The 17,200-nt window shown below is 47.4% G+C and overlaps 1 protein-coding gene across 1 annotated transcript in view; it reads left to right on the plus strand.

The window, feature by feature from the left end:
* Positions 1-17,200, plus strand: part of LOC115197251 (cadherin-related family member 5) — a 38,772-nt gene that overhangs the window by 395 nt on the left and 21,177 nt on the right. Inside the window, exon 2 of the mRNA XM_029758617.1 lies at positions 16,649-16,854. Within this exon, the coding sequence (XP_029614477.1) occupies positions 16,770-16,854 (85 nt within the window). The 5' untranslated portion in view covers positions 16,649-16,769. The remainder of the gene's footprint in view (positions 1-16,648; positions 16,855-17,200) is intronic.

A 17,200-nucleotide genomic window follows, 5' to 3' on the forward strand; every position in this document is an offset into this window, starting at 1 on the left:
GGTGGTATTGCTGGTACGTTGTTAGTGTTTTGCTGACTGTGTTTCTAGGTTCTCAGAGGGCAAGTAGACTAAATAATGGGCCCCTATTAAGAGATACTAATGATCTGAATGGAATGCAATGGAACTGTCATGTCACTGTGATTTCAAATTTACACATGGATGATTTATTTGTTGGCATTTTTGTTTCCCGTTTGTTGATTTGGAATGGAGTGTTCCCTAACCCTAACCCTGATAGGCACCAGAATTAGGCCACGTGGAAGGAGGTTTGTTGGAATCAGAGCCAAAAAACAGGATTAGAGGAAGAGTGGGTTAGAGGAGGGTTTGATGAAGGGTGAGGGGCGGTTGTCTGTCTCAGAGTCAAGCAAGAGAGGGGTTCAGGGAGGGCTGAGGTGGGGGAGATTAGGGGTGAGGTGGGAGAGGAGGGTGACAGGGGAGGTTAGAGGTGAGGTGGTCTGTCAGACAGGGAACGCTGAGGAGAAACCCACTTACAGAGGATTTAAAGGAATTACTAAAGAGAAGCCTTCAAATGCGTCAACTGTGTGTGAGAGAGAGTGAATGGAAGAGTGAAACTGCGTGCGTGTGCCCTTACAAAAATACATGAAAAAAATGTAAAAAAAAATACATATACACTGCTCAAAAAAAAAGGGAACACTAAAATAACACATCCTAGATCTGAATGAATGAAATAATCTTATTGAATACTTTTTTGTTTACATAGTTGAATGTGCTGACAACAAAAGCACACAAAAATAATCAATGGAAATCCAATTTATCAACCCATGGAGGTCTGGATTTGGAGTCACACTCAAAATTAAAGTGGAAAACCACACTACAGGCTGATCCAACTTTGATGTAATGTCCTTAAAACAAGTCAAAATGAGGCTCAGTAGTGTGTGTGGCCTCCACGTGCCTGTATGACCTCCCTACAACGCCTGGGCATGCTCCTGATGAGGTGGCGGATGGTCTCCTGAGGGATCTCCTCCCAGACCTGGACTAAAGCATCCGCCAACTCCTGGACAGTCTGTGGTGCAACGTGGCATTGGTGGATGGAGCGAGACATGATGTCCCAGATGTGCTCAATTGGATTCAGGTCTGGGGAACGGGCGGGCCAGTCCATAGCATCAATGCCTTCCTCTTGCAGGAACTGCTGACACACTACAGCCACATGAGGTCTAGCATTGTCTTGCATTAGGAGGAACCCAGGGCCAACCGCACCAGCATATGGTCTCACAAGGGGTCTGAGGATCTCACCTCGGTACCTAATGGCAGTCAGGCTACCTCTGGTGAGCACATGGAGGGCTGTGCGGCCCCCCAAAGAAATGCCACCCCACACCATGACTGACCCACCCACGGTCATGCTGGAGGATGTTGCAGGCAGCAGAACGTTCTCCACGGCGTCTCTAGACTCTGTCACATGTGCTCAGTGTCAACCTGCTTTCATCTGTGAAGAGCACAGGGCGCCAGTGGCGAATTTGCCAATCTTGGTGTTCTCTGGCAAATGCCAAACGTCCTGCACGGTGTTGGGCTGTAAGCACAACCCCCACCTGTGGACGTCGGGCCCTCATATCACCCTCATGGAGTCTGTTTCTGACCATTTGAGCAGACACATGTACATTTGTGGCCTGCTGGAGGTCATTTTGCAGGGCTCTGGCAGTGCTTCTCCTGCTCCTCCTTGCACAAAGGCGGAGGTAGCGGTCCTGCTGCTGGGTTGTTGCCCTCCTACGGCCTCCTCCACATCTCTTGATGTACTGCCCTGTCTCCTGGTAGCGCCTCCATGCTCTGGACACTACGCTGACAGACACAGCAAACCTTCTTGCCACAGCTCGCATTGATGTGCCATCCTGGATGAGCTGCACTACCTGAGCCACTTGTGAGGGTTGTAGACTCCGTCTCATGCTACCACTAGAGTGAAAGCACCGCCAGCATTCAAAAGTGACCAAAACATCAGCCAAGAAGCATAAGAACTGAGAAGTGGTCTGTGGTCACCACCTGCAGAACCACTCCTTTATTGGGGGTGTCTTGCTAATTGCCTATAATTTTCACCTGTTGTCTATTCCATTTGCACAACAGCATGTGAAATTTATTGTCAATCAGTGTTGCCTCCTAAGTGGACAGTTTGATTTCACAAAAGTGTGATTGACTTGGAGTTACATTGTGTTGTTTGTGTTCCCTTTATTTTTTTGAGCAGTATTTTTTTTTTACACATTTATTTGACACCACTTCCAACTACATCTGGTCTCCCATCCAGGGACTAACCAGGACTGACCCTGCTTACCTTCAGAGGCAAACTAGTAGTAGGATGCAGGGTGCTATGCTGCTGGAATGTGCCAAAACTTGCAACTGATAAAAAGGCATCAAAATTGCATGAAAGAGGGAGACGTATTTAATCACGTTATCGTAAAAGAATAGCCTAGTGGGCTTCTTGACAATATGATCTGGTAATGAAATAACATGACAAATACATTATGTTTTCCATGTTAAACCAGCAATTTTAAACAATACAAGGAGCTTGAAGTGGCCTACTTGAATTTGGAGCTCAGAAATTCAAGTACCGAAGTAGGCCTACCTTGAAAACCAGACGTTTCCTCAATTGGGTGCTTGAAAAGTGATTGTAATTATTGTAACCATTTTATAGGTTCTCCTGCTCCCTTATAATGTTCCCCAGATAATGTTTTTTGCATCCATGTACAATTAATTTGTTATCATATTTCAAAATGATTTCCTTGCAATATTGTTTTTTGCTGTCAATACTTTTGGGTTTATGTTTTGCTTTCAATATCATTATTTCTGTTTGCAATACTACAATTTTGTTCTTGACTTTTGCTTGAATTTAATTGCATGAAAGTAACTCACTGATAGAGGATTGTACCATATAATAACACTATTACTCTAGGCCTATTAAAGGTGTTTAAAGCGGCAATCCTTCATTGAAACATTCGTGTTTTCAATGCCTCAGTTTTAGTAAAAAGTTGAGGGTTGGGTCTGGAGAAATGCAACCACTTTCAAATCCATAGACTATGCTATGGATGCAAGGACTGACCATCCATGATATCAAAATGATAGTTTTAACCATGTTTTTAGGCTTCACAGTGGTTGTTTACATTTACTTTGTTTACAAACTTTGGAGTAAAACCTTATATTTTGGGTTCTGACGGACACGACAGTAGAACTAAGCATTTATACGTTATATTCTTCAAGAATCAATAGCTACGTATTTAGTCCAAAAATGGATTTAGCAACTAAGGATTGCCCCTTCAATAAGCAGTGACCTTCATACAGCAGAACAAGGTCGCCATTTGAACACAATCCATTAACCTGACCCCAACATTTGTATTCTATCCACTGTTTTGCGAATGTCCCTCTAAATCAATCCCTTGTCCCGCATTTGTTTTTTTTTAAGATGTCGTCAGCCAAATTCCACCGGTGGAAACATTGCTACTGCAACATGTTAACACCATCTTTTCACATGTGAGGAGAATAACATTAGACTGCAGATTTTACATATTTTTTTTGTAAGGGTGTGTGTGCACTGTGTTTTAAGGTCCTGAGCCAATAATCACAGTAAAGCCATGTCAGATCAGACTTCTGTAGTGATATAGCGCTGATCTCCAACTAAACATTATTGTGGGAAGCTCAATGTTACATTCCAATCTCCCTATCATATCTAAGCTGATATGACACCAATGTCGATGAAAATGCGCAAATCAACTTTGATTGGAGGTACACAACACACTCCCCGCCTCTCACCATGAGCCATCCGGCCATTACTGAGAACCACATACCAGATTTTTAACAGGGTCATTAGCATTTGGAAAATAAACATTTATTGCCCCGACCTAGCTCAATATCTAGGAGTCGGATAAGAACAAGACTACAGTATTCATACAGTGACCATTAGACGTGCCACCTTTTGGACTGAATAAGTTTGTAGGGGCAACAGTTTTGATTAAATGTATAATTTATCGCTCTCACACGTGCTACCTTTCTGTAGCATTTCTGGCAATGCTAACATCTTTTCAGACGAATCTCAGTTCTAAATCCGGACCAAAACACTTAGGTTGCGCAGCAACAGCGCTAGGAGCTAGCTAACACCAGTCTGATGAGAGGCAAGCTACAAGCAAAGGAAGCTAGCTATATTTAGCTTTGGAAGGTTTTTCACATAGCAGAAGTCATCTGTGTAAACTGTTGGCCTGACACTTGTGTTTAATCAGAGCATAAACAAATAAGCACACATAAGATAGCGAACGTCTTTGGCTGCTATTGCCAGTTAGCTAGCCAACTAATGTTAGCAAATAAGCCATCAAGGCTGTAACATCCTCCAGCATGACCGTGGGTGGGTCAGTCATGGTGTGGGGTGGCATTTCTTTGGGGGGCCGCACAGCCCTCCATGTGCTCGCCAGAGGTAGCAGGCTCAATAAACGCAGTGCTCACAAACAATTACCCACAAACACACCCTACTAATATAGGACTCCCAATCAAAGGCAACTCAACACACCTGCCTTCAATTGGGAGTCCAATCCCAATTAACTCTACATAGAAAACAAACCTAGAACCTATACCCACAACTAACTAACTAAACCTAGAAATACATAAACACAGAGCAGTGCCCAAAACCCCCGGAATACATAAATAAAACGACCTACTACCTACACCACCACCCCAAACCATATAAAACAAATACCCTCTGCCACAGCCTAACCAAACTCCAACAACAATTAACCCTTAACTGGTCAGGACGTGACACTGTATGCTTTTTGTGCCTTCGATTGGACACAGAGTCTAGTGTGTGCAGGATAGGATAGCCCAACACACAACGCTATTCCTATTCATTCATTATTCTGGATATAATGACAACAAATTACATAGCTTATTGACAATATGGTCTGGTAATGAAATAACATGACAAATCTATTATGTTTTCCATGCTATTTAAAAAGATACAAGGGGCTTGAAGTAGCCTACTTGAACTTGAAGCTCAGAAATGCAAGTACCGAAATAGGCCTACCTTGAAAATCAGACATTTCCTCAATTTGGTGCTTGAAAAGTTATTGTAATTATTGTAACCAATTTATAGGTTCTCCTGCTCTCTTATAATTATCTGTTATTTCATTTTTTATCATTTTTTTGTGAGAGATGTGGCCATTTTAGTTTGTTTCCTGCTGCTTCAATTGAAGGTTGTTGCGCTACTCTGTTGCAGTAAAACCACATGTGGTTATTATGAGGGAAACAACATCTAATGTTGGCTTCAACTTGGCTTTCCATACAAATCCCTACATTAAAAAAGAAACCTGGTTTTGGTATGTGAACACCTGCTCGTCGAACATCTCACTCCAAAATCATTGCCATTAATATTGAGTTGGACCCCCCTTTGCTGCTATAACAGTCTCCACTCTTCTGGAAAGGCTTTCCACTAGATGTTGGAACATTGCTGCAGGGACTTGCTTCAATTCAGCCACAAGAGCATAAGTGAGGTCGGACACTGATTTTGGGCAATTAAGCCTGGCTCGCAGTCGGGGTTCCAATTCATCCCAAAGGTGTTCGATGGGGTTGAGGTCAGAGCTCTGTGCAGGCCAGTCAAGTTCTTTGACACCGATCTCTTCAAACCATTTCTGTATGGATCTCGCTTTGTGCATGGGGGCATTGCCATGCTGAAACATGAAAGGGCCTTCCCCATACTGTTGCCACAAAGTTGGAAGCACAGAATCGTCTAGAATGTCATTGTATGCTGTAGCATTATTATTTCCCTTCACTGGAACTAAGGGGCCTAGCCCGAACCATGAAAACCAGCCCAGACCATTATTCCTCCTCCCCCAAACTTTACAGGTAGCTTTCTCCTGGCATTTGCCAAACCCAGATTAGTCCGTTGGATTGCCAGATAGTGAAGTGTGATTCATCACTCCAGAGAACGTGTTTCCACTGCTCCAGAATCCAATGGTTGCAGCTTTACTCCACTCCAGCCTACACTTGGCATTGCTCATGGTGATCTTACATGTTGATCAAACCACTTGCCGGTGTGCGCCAACGCGCGCATGTTGATCCTGTACCCCCACACCAGACACGATCAGGACACGCAGGTTGAAATATCAAAACAAACTCTGAACCAATTATATTAATTTGGGGACAGGTCGAAAAGCCTTAAACATTTATGACAATTTAGCTAGCTAGCTTGCTGTTGCTAGCTAATTTGTCCTGGGATATAAACATTGGGTTGTTATTTTACCTGAAATGCACAAGGTCCTCTACTCCCACAATTAATCCACAGATAAAACGGTAAACCGAATTCCTTTCTAGTCATCTCTCCTCCTTCCTCAGGCTTCTTTTTTTACTTCTTTGGACTTTATATGGCGGTTGGCAACCAACTTTACTCTGCATTACTACAACTGACTGGAGTGTGGACATTCATCTTTCAATCACCCACGTGGGTATATGCTTCTAAAAACCAATGAGGAGATGGGAGAGGTTGGACTTGCAGCGTGTTGAGTGTCACAAATAGAACCGATTTCTATTTTAGCGCCTGGTTGTGCAGACGGTCGCTGAAGCGCACGAGTAGTGTGGGTGCAATGATTGAATAACATGTATGTATACATTTATTTTGCAATGCTCGCGCACGCAACACGGGCGGTGTGGTCAGCATGTAAGGCTTGTGTGTGGCTGCTCGGCCATGAAAACCCATTTCATGAAGCTCCCGACAAACAGTTATTGTGCTGATGTTGCTTCCAGAGGCAGTTTGGAACTCGCTAGTGAGTGCTGGAACCTAGGACAGACAATTTGTACGAGCTATGCGCTTCAGCACTAGCTCGGTCACGTTCTGTGAGCTTGTGGGACCTACCACTTCATGGCTGAGCCGTTGTTGCTCCTAGACGTTTCACTTCACAATACCAGCACTTATAGTTGACTGGGGCAGCTCTAGCAGGGCAGAAATTTGACAAACTGACTTATTGGAAAGGTGGCATTCAATGACAGTGCCATGTTAAAAGTCACTGAGCTCTTCAATAAAGCCATTCTACTGCCAATGTTTGTCTATGGGGATTGCATGAATGTGTGATCAATTTATACACCTGTCAGTAACAGGTGTCGCTGAAATATCTGAATCCATTAATTTGAAGGGGTGTACACATACTTTTGTATATATAATGTATATTCACTTTTATTCCTCTAAGTACTGCATGAAAATCCTTTCAAACCATTTAGATATTTGTCACACATTGGCCCCAATATTTATAGGACCTCTATACCAGGCAGTGCCAGAGTGTCACGATTCCCACCGACGGTGGCGCCCCCTCCTGCTCGGGTGGCGCTCGGCGGTCGTCGTCACCGGCCTATTAGCTGCCACCGATTCCCTTTTGCTTTTCCCTTTTTTTATTTTGTGACACCTGTGGTCAATTAGCCATTAGAAGGGCTATTTAGTTTAGCTGGCCCGCTCCTGTTCGTGCGGGATTAATGATTGTTTATTTGATAGACGGCTTATGTTCGTGTCGACGTTGTTTTGACGCCGTATGTATTTTCTCCCCTGTGTGTGGGAACCTTTGTTTTTTGTGTGAGTGTATATATTAAAAACACCACTACCCTGTGTTCGCTGCTTCCTGCGCCTCATTCCTCCTCCACGATCACCAAGCCGTTACAGAATCCCGCACCATAAGAAAAGGCATGGAATCAGCGGGAGCAGCGGCCACTCCTCTGCCCTCGATGGAGGAACGCGTACTCCACCACACGACAGTCCTCCATCGCATCAGATCGGCAATGGACCAGATGATGGAGAGGATGGACCGATGGGAGAGAAGTGGTATCCTCTCTCCACCTCCACCTCCCCCGATACAGCCATCTTCGCCCCCCATGACGTCTGGCTCTGGCGCGCTTCGTTTGGCGCTCCCGAGGGAGTACGATGGGGCGGCGGCTGGGTGCCAGGGATTTTTGCTCCAGCTTGAGCTGTACCTGGCCACCGTCAGACCTGCTCCCACGGGGGAGGAGAGCGTGAGTGCCCTCGTTTCCTGCCTGACGGGCCGAGCTCTGGAGTGGGCTAATGCGGTCTGGAACGGTCCAGACTCGGCGAGGGACCACTACCCAGAGTTCACCCGCCGCTTTCGGGCCGTGTTCGACCACCCTCCGGAAGGAAGAGCGGCGGGTGAATGGCTGTTCCACCTCAGGCAGGAAACGAGGAGTGCCCAGGACTTCGCGCTGGAGTTCAGGACCTTGGCTGCTGGGGCGGGGTGGAACGACAGGGCCCTCATAGACCACTACCGCTGCAGTCTCCGGGCGGACGTCCGCAGGGAGCTGGCCTGTCGGGACACAGCTTTGTCCCTGGACGAGCTCATAGATATGTCCATACGACTGGACAATTTGCTGGCTGCCCGCGGGCGTTCGGAGAGGGTCCTGCCCGTTCCACCCCCGTGCACCCCCGCCCCTACCCCTATGGAGGTGGGGGGGGCCGTGCAAAGGGGCACCGGAGGAAGTGGCTCCTCCTGCACCAGCTGTGGTCGGAGAGGACACACGGCCGACCGGTGCTGGAGGAGCCAGTCTGGGAGTCGAGAGGGCAGGCAGAACACTTCTCGGTCACCTCAGGTGAGTCAGCACCAGATTCACCCAGAACCCCCTGTTGGTCACGTGTTTTACCTGTTTTGTTTACTAAATTTTTTCCCTCTTCCCAGCATAGGGCGCTAGTCGATTCAGGCGCAGCTGGGAATTTTATGGACCGTGGACTTGCCATTAAGCTGGGCATTCCGCGGGTGCCGATAGATTCCCCTTTCCCTGTGCACTCCCTAGATAGCCGGCCATTAGGGTCAGGGTTAGTCAGGGAGTCTACGGTGCCACTGGACATGGTAACGCAGGGGAATCATAAGGAACGCATTAGTTTTTTCCTTATTGATTCGCCTGCGTTTCCGGTGGTGCTGGGGGTCCCCTGGCTGGCTGGTCACAATCCCCGTATTTCGTGGAAACAGGGGGTTCTCCAGGGGTGGTCAGAGGAGTGTTCAGGTAGGTGTCTAGGAGTTTCCATAGGTGCCACGTCGGTGGAGAGTCCAGACCAGGTGTCCACCGTGCGCATTCCCCCTGAATACGCCGATTTGGCGATCGCTTTTTGTAAAAAGAGGGCGACTAAATTACCACCTCATCGACAGGGGGATTGTGCGATAGATCTCCAGGTTGACGCTGCGCTTCCCAGGAGTCACGTGTACCCCTTGTCACAGGAGGAGACTGCGGCTATGGAGACATATGTCACGGAATCCCTGGGACAGGGGTACATTCGGCCCTCCATCTCACCCGCTTCCTCGAGTTTCTTTTTTGTGAAGAAAAGGAGGGAGGTCTGCGTCCGTGCATTGATTACCGAGGTCTAAACGCTATTACGGTGGGGTTTAGTTACCCACTACCTCTCATCGCTACGGCGGTGGAATCATTTCACGGAGCATAGTTCTTCACAAAACTGGATCTCAGGAGCGCGTATAATCTGGTGCGTATCAAGAAGGGAGACGAGTGGAAAACCGCCTTTAGTACCACATCAGGCCATTATGAATACCTCGTCATGCCGTATGGGTTGAAAAATGCTCCAGCCGTCTTTCAATCCTTTGTTGACGAGATTCTCAGGGACCTGCATGGGCAGGGTGTGATAGTCTATATCGATGACATTCTGATATATTCCGCCACCCGCTCCGCGCATGTGTCCCTGGTGCGCAAGGTGCTTGGTAGACTGCTGGTGCATGACCTATACGTTAAGGCTGAGAAGTGTGAGTTTTCCAAACGAGCCGTCTCCTTTCTGGGTTATCGCATTTCCACCACGGGGGTGGTGATGGAGTGTGACCGCTTTAAGGCCGTGCGTAATTGGCCAACTCCAACCACGGTGAAGGAGGTGCAGCGGTTTTTAGGCTTTGCCAATTACTACCGGAGGTTTATCCGGGGTTTTGGCCAGGTAGCGTCTCCCATTACCTCACTGCTGAAGGGGGGGCCGGTGCGTTTGCGATGGTCGACGGAGGCGGACGGAGCCTTCAAGAAGTTGAAGACGCTGTTCACCGACGCACCCGTGTTGGCGCACCCGGACCCGTCTTTAGCGTTCGTAGTGGAGGTGGACGCGTCCGAGGCTGGGGTGGGTGCCGTGCTATCACAGCGCTCGGGTGTGCCACTGACACTCCGCCCCTGCGCTTTCTTTTCGAAGAAGCTCAGTTCGGCGGAGCGTAACTACGATGTGGGGGACAGGGAGTTGCTAGCAGTGGTCAAAGCTTTGAGGGTGTGGCGGCACTGGCTTGAGGGGGCTAAACACCCCTTTCTCATCTGGACCGACCACCGAAACCTGGAGTACATCCGGGCAGCGAGGAGACTGAATCCGCGTCAGGCGAGGTGGGCCATGTTCTTCGCCCGGTTTAGGTTTACCATCTCCTATAGACCGGGTTCCCTGAATACTAGGGCCGACGCGCTGTCCCGTCTCTATGACACGGAGGACCGGCCCATCGATCCAACTCTCATCATTCCAGCGTCTAGGCTGGTGGCACCTGTGGTATGGGAGGTGGACGCGGGCATTGGTGTTAGAACCTGCGCCTGCGCAGGTGCCCTTGGGGCGCATGTATGTGCCGCTCGGTGTTCGTGATCGTTTGATTCGGTGGGCGCACACGCTACCCACTGCGGGTCATCCTGGTGAGGCGAGGACAGTGCGGAGTCTAAAGGGGAAGTACTGGTGGCCCACCTTAGCTAAGGACGTGAGGTCCTATGTCTCTTCCTGTTCGGTGTGTGCCCAGAGTAAGGCTCCTAGGCATCTACCAAGAGGGAAGTTACAGCCCCTCCCCGTTCCACAACAACCATGGTCGCACCTGTCCATCGACTTCCTGACAGATCTTCCCCCCTCTCAGGGGAACACGGCGATTCTGGTGGTTGTGGATCGGTTCTCTAAGTCCTGCCGTCTCCTCCCATTGCCCGGTCTCCCTACAGCCCTGCAGACTGCGGAGGCCCTATTTACCCACGTCTTCCGGCACTACGGGGTGCCGGAGGACATTGTCTCTGATCGAGGTTCCCAGTTCACATCCAGGGTCTGGAAAGCGTTTATGGAGCGGCTGGGGGTCTCGGTCAGTTTGACCTCCGGTTATCACCCCGAGAGCAATGGGCAGGCGGAGAGGGTGAACCAGGAGGTGGGCAGGTTCCTGAGGTCATATTGCCAGGACCGGCCAGGGGAGTGGGCGAGGTATATTCCCTGGGCTGAGTTAGCCCAGAACTCACTTCGCCACTCCTCTACTAACATATCACCCTTTCAGTGTGTGTTAGGTTACCAGCCGGTCCTGGCACCATGGCACCGGAGTCAGACCGAGGCTCCTGCGGTGGAGGACTGGGTTCAGCACTCCAAGGAGACCTGGAGAGCCGTCCAGGACTCACTAAAGGAGGCCAGTGCGCGGCAGAAGAGGAGTGCTGACTGCCACCGCAGTGAGGCGCCCGTGTTCACACCGGGAGACAGGGTCTGGCTCTCGACCCGGAACCTGCCCCTCCGCGTGCCCTGCCGGAAGCTGGGGCCGCAGTGTGTGGGGCCCTTCAAAGTCCTGAGGAGGATAAACGAGGTGTGTTATCGGTTGCAACTCCCTTCCTATTACCGTATTAACCCCTCGTTTCATGTGTCTCTCCTCAGGCCGGTGGTAGCTGGTCCCCTTCACGAAGATGAGGTGCCGGAGGTCCCTCCGCCCCCTCTGGACATCGGGGGGTCCCCGGCGTACAGCATATGGGCCATACTGGACTCGAGACGCCGGGCGAGGGGCCTACAGTACCTCGTTGACTGGGAGGGGTACGGCCCGGAGGAGAGGTGCTGGGTGCCGGCGGCGGACGTCCTGGACCCATCTATGTTGAGGGAGTTCCACCACCTCCGTCCGGATCGCCCTGCGCCTCGCCCTCCGGGTCGACCTCGAGGCCGGTGTCGGCGCGCTGCGGGAGCCACGCGTCAGGAGGGGGGTACTGTCACGATTCCCACCGACGGTGGCGCCCCCTCCTGCTCGGGTGGCGCTCGGCGGTCGTCGTCACCGGCCTATTAGCTGCCACCGATTCCCTTTTGCTTTTCCCTTTTTTTATTTTGTGACACCTGTGGTCAATTAGCCATTAGAAGGGCTATTTAGTTTAGCTGGCCCGCTCCTGTTTGTGCGGGATTAATGATTGTTTATTTGATAGACGGCTTATGTTCGTGTCGACGTTGTTTTGACGCCGTATGTATTTTCTCCCCTGTGTGTGGGAACCTTTGTTTTTTGTGTGAGTGTATATATTAAAAACACCACTACCCTGTGTTCGCTGCTTCCTGCGCCTCATTCCTCCTCCACGATCACCAAGCCGTTACACAGAGGAAGGCCATAAAAATAGTTATCTCTGCTACCGCACGGCAAGCGGTACCAGAGCAACAAGTCTAGGTCCAAGAGGCTTCTAAACAGCTTCTACCCCCAAGCCATAAGACTCCTGAACAGCTAATCAAATGGCTACCCAGACTATTTGCATTGCCCCCCCCCCACGCTGCTGCTACTCTCTATTATTATCTATGCATATCCACTTTAATAACTCTACCTACATGTACATAATTACCTCAATTACCTCAACACCCGTGCCCGCGCACTTTGACACATTGACTCTGTACCGGTACCCCCTGTATATAGCCCCGCTATTGTTATTTACTGCTGTTCTTTAATTATTTGTTATTCTTATCTTTTACTTTTTTTAAAGGATTTTCTTAAAACTGCATTGTTGGTTAAGGGCTTGTAAGTAAGCATTTCACTGTAAGGTGAAACCTGTTGAATTCGGCTCATGTGACAAATACAATTTGATTTGACATACTGTATATCATTAGGCTGTATGTATTGTTGCATCACCATCTTTTTTGAAAAAATAAATACAACTTTAAGCTACATATTCACTTGACAGAGATAATAAACTGTCAATTGATCAGCACAATCATTGATAAAACAGGACCATGTTTGCAAAACAAGTTTTTCTGAGCTTATGTCAGCATTACACAGGTAAGCTAACAGTTACAGAAATCAGGAATGCAGACAGGCTCTATAGACCTTTAAAGTATACAATTGAAGTCGGAAGTTAACATACACTTAAGTTGGAGTCATTAAAACTCGTTTTTCAACCACTCCACAAATTTCTTCTTAATAAACTATAATTTTGGCAAGTCGGTTAGGACATCTACTTTGTGCATGACACAAGTAATTTTTCCAACAATTGTTAACAGACAGATTACTTCACTTATAATTCCCTGTATCACAATCCCAGTAAGCAGCTTGGAACATACTTTGGTGCGAAAAGTGCAAATTAATCCCAGAACAAACAGCAATGGACCTTGTGAAGATGCTGGAGGAAAAAGGTACAAAAGTATCTATATCCACAGTAAAACGAGTCCTATATCGACATAACCTGAAAGGCCCCTCAGCAAGGAAGAAGCCACTGCTCCAAAACCGCCATAAAAAAGCCAGACAATGGATTGCAACTGCACATGGGGACAAAGATTGTACTTTTTGAGAAATGTCCTCTGGTCTGATTAAATAAAAATAGAACTGTTTGGCCATAATGACCATCGTTATGTTTGGAGGAAAAAGGGGGAGGCTTGCAAGCCGAAGAACACCATCCCAATCATGAAGCACGGGGGTGGCAGCATCATGTTGTGGGGGTGCTTTGCTGCAGGAGGGACTGGTGCACTTCACAAAATAGATGGCATCATGAGGAGGAAAATTATGTGGATATTAAAGCTTGGTCGCAAATGGGTCTTCCAAATGGACAATGACCCCAAGCATACTTCCAAAGTTGTGGCAAAATGGCTTAAGGACAACAAAGTCAAGGTATTGGAGTGGCCATCACAAAGCGCTGACCTCAATCCCAAAGAAAATATGTGGGCAGAACTGAAAAAGCGTGTGTGAGCAAGGAGGCCTACAAACCTGACTCAGTTACCCCAACTTTGTCAGGAGGAATGAGCCAAAATTCACCATAACTTACTGTGGGAAGCGTGTGGAAGGCTACCCGAAATATTTGACCTAAGTTAAACAATTTAAAGGCAATGCTACCAAATACTAATTGATTGTATGTAAACTTCTGACCCACTGGGAATGTGATGAAAGAAACAAAAGCTGAAATAAATAATTCTCTCTACTATTATTCTGACATTTCACATTCTTAAAATAAAGTGGTGATCCTAACTGACCTAAGACATGGAATTTTTACTAGGATTAAATGTCAGGAATTGTGAAAAACTGAGTTTAAATGTATTTGGCTAAGGTGTATGTAAACTTCGACTTCAACTCCATATGAGTGGGCTGTGTCAAACATACCACCACCTGGTGTTATGTTGGTTACCTACTGACCAAAAAAAGATTATATCAATCAAATTAATTTATAAAGGCCTTCTTACATCAGCTGATGTCACAAAGTGCTGTACAGAAACCCAGCCTAAAACCCCAAACAGCAAGCAATGCAGGTGTAGATGCACGGTGACTAGGAAAAACTCCCAAGAAAGGCCGGAACCTAGGAAGAAACCTAGAGAGGAACGAGGCTATGCGGGGTGGCCAGTCCTCTTCTGGCTGTGCCAGGTGGAGATTATAACAGTACATGGCCAAGATGTTCTAATGTTGATAGATGACCAGCAGGGTCAGATAATAATACTCACAGTGGTTGTAGAGGGTGCAACAGGTCAGTACCTCAGGAGTAAATGTCAGTTGGCTTTTCATAGCCAATCATTCAGAGTATCTCTACCGCACCTGCTGTCTCTAGAGAGTTGAAAACAGCAGGTCTGGGACACAGTAGCACGTCCGGTGAACAGGCCAGGGTTCCATAGCCGCAGGCAGAACAGTTGAAACTGGAGCAGCAGCACAACCAGGTGGACTGGGGAGCAGGGAGTCATCAGGCCAGATGGTCCTGAGGCATGGCCCTAGTGCTCAGGTCCCCCGAGAGAATGAGAGAGAGAGAATTAGAGAGAGCATACTTAAATTCACACAGGACACCAGATAATACAGGAGAAATTATCCAGATATAACAGTCTGACCCTAGCCCCTAGACACATAAACTATTGCAGAATAAATACTGGAGGCTGAGACAGGAGGGGTCGGGAGACACTGTGGCCCCGTCCAACAATACCCCCGGACAGAGCCAAACAGGCAGGATATAACCCCACCCTCTTTGCCAAAGCACAGCCTCCACATCACTAGAGGGATATCTTCAACCACCAACTTACCATCCTGAGACAAGGCTGAGTATAGCCCACGACGATCTCCCCCAGGGCACGAACCCAAGGGGGGGGGGGGGGGGTCAACCTGGACAGGAAGATCGCGTCAGTGACTCAAACCACTCAAGTGATGCACTGCTCCTAGGGACGGCATGGAAGAGCACCAGTAAGCCAGTGACTCAGCCCTCGTAATAGGGTTTGAGGCAGAGAATCCCAGTGGAGAGAGGGGAACTGGCCAGGCAGAGACAGCAAGGGTGGTTCATTGCTCCAGTGCCTTTCCGTTCACCTTCACACTCCTTGGCCGTACTGTACTCAATCATAGGACCTACTGAAGAGATAAAGACTTAAAGGTCGAGACCGAGTCGGCAGACCATTCCATAAAAATGGAGCTCTATAGGAGAAAGGGAGTTAGTTTCTTATGACAAATAAGATGAAAATATATGTTATTCTTAATGACTAAATAAAAAGGTTTAGGAAATACAGGCAGGCACCACATCACTACAAGACATACAGCTCGATAAATCAAGCTTGATGGTCTTGTAAATATAAAAGCAAGGCTTGTTTTCATATAATAAAAAAGCTTGAAAACGTAGTGGAGTTGGATTAGTGTGGTATGTGAAGAATCCAATACTTTAACTTGCATGCGGTACAAATCACATTATTTTGGGACCACCTAAATTAAGAATATGAATTAGGCTGTTTGAGAAGGTTTAAATCCTAAGCGACCTGCATACACTATTGTTTGAAGTACAATAAACCAACATAGCTACTGTACTCGGTCAAGGCTGTGTGCTGGAAAACCTTGGTAGAGCATGGGTGGAGTAGGCATTGTGGTGCTCGTGAATTTCCTTTCTTTTTTAAGACCAATGCCTACTTCTCACTTAAAACATCGTTTTTTGTTTTCAATCAATTAACACTTTAGTAAAGACCTTAACTTGGTTAGAGAAGCAGGACCAGGAATCCCAATTTGGCCAATGCTAATTTGTAAAGTAAAGCAAAGTAACCACACTAAATAAAGTGTAATGTGAAAAGGTGAGGGACACTGAGGCCACGAGCCCACAGACAACCAAGCAATGTCAATACAGAATACTAGGTAGTTAGCCTAGCATTGCTCAGTCATGCTGACCACCATGACAAAACAGACAGCAATCTAGCCATAATTAACCTAGCATCCTTCAGTGACAGCCATGTCAATACAGACATCTGGCTAGCCATAGTTAGCTAAGCATTGCTCAGTGGTCACTAAGTCAGACAGCTAGTTGTAGCTATCATAACATTGTTCAATGACAGCTTGCGTATGTCAATAAATACAGCACAGATAGCTAGCAATAGTTAGCCTAGCATCACTCATTTAAGTTACACCCATTTCAATACAGACAGCTAACTAGTCATAGATAGCTTAGCATTGCCCAGTGACAGTGGCAAAACTGTTTGGTTGTTTAACAACAAGATAACTCTTATTTTACCACACTTCTCTTTCTCTATTTCCAGGTTAGGGGTGGTGGTGTGAGAGACTGGGACTGGAACTTGGAGCTGTGCTAAGGAAGTTCTGGTTCTAGATACAGTGCTAGGGGCTGGGACTGGAACCTGGTGTCTGGTTGAGGCTGTAGTGATGCAGCAGCGGAGTTCTTGTCTGTGGAGGTGGAGGGTCCTACTCTGGTCCACACTACTCCTCCTCAGTCCCCTCAGAGCCACAGGTAAAACCCATCACCACAACCTTACTATTATCTAACCCTGACTGTCTACATCTAAAACCCAAGTAAGGAGGCAGGATAGCTTTCTGTTTAATTGTGTGTGTGTGTGTGTGTGTGTGTGTGTGTGTGCGAGCGCGAGTGCGTACGCGTACGCGTGTGCACTCGCGTGTGTGTATTTGTGTAACAGATAGAACTGTTGAAAGCGCCCCTCCCACATAAAAAAATACTATAGTATGCTATGGTCGAAATACTGTAGTATTACTATATTTACAGTATATACTCTAGTATTCACTGTAGTGTTTTTGTGGACTTTACTATAGTATTCAATGTAATATTTACTGTAGTGCTT

Source organism: Salmo trutta, chromosome 7 (assembly GCF_901001165.1).
Source record: "Salmo trutta chromosome 7, fSalTru1.1, whole genome shotgun sequence".
NCBI classification, from domain to species: domain Eukaryota; kingdom Metazoa; phylum Chordata; class Actinopteri; order Salmoniformes; family Salmonidae; genus Salmo; species Salmo trutta.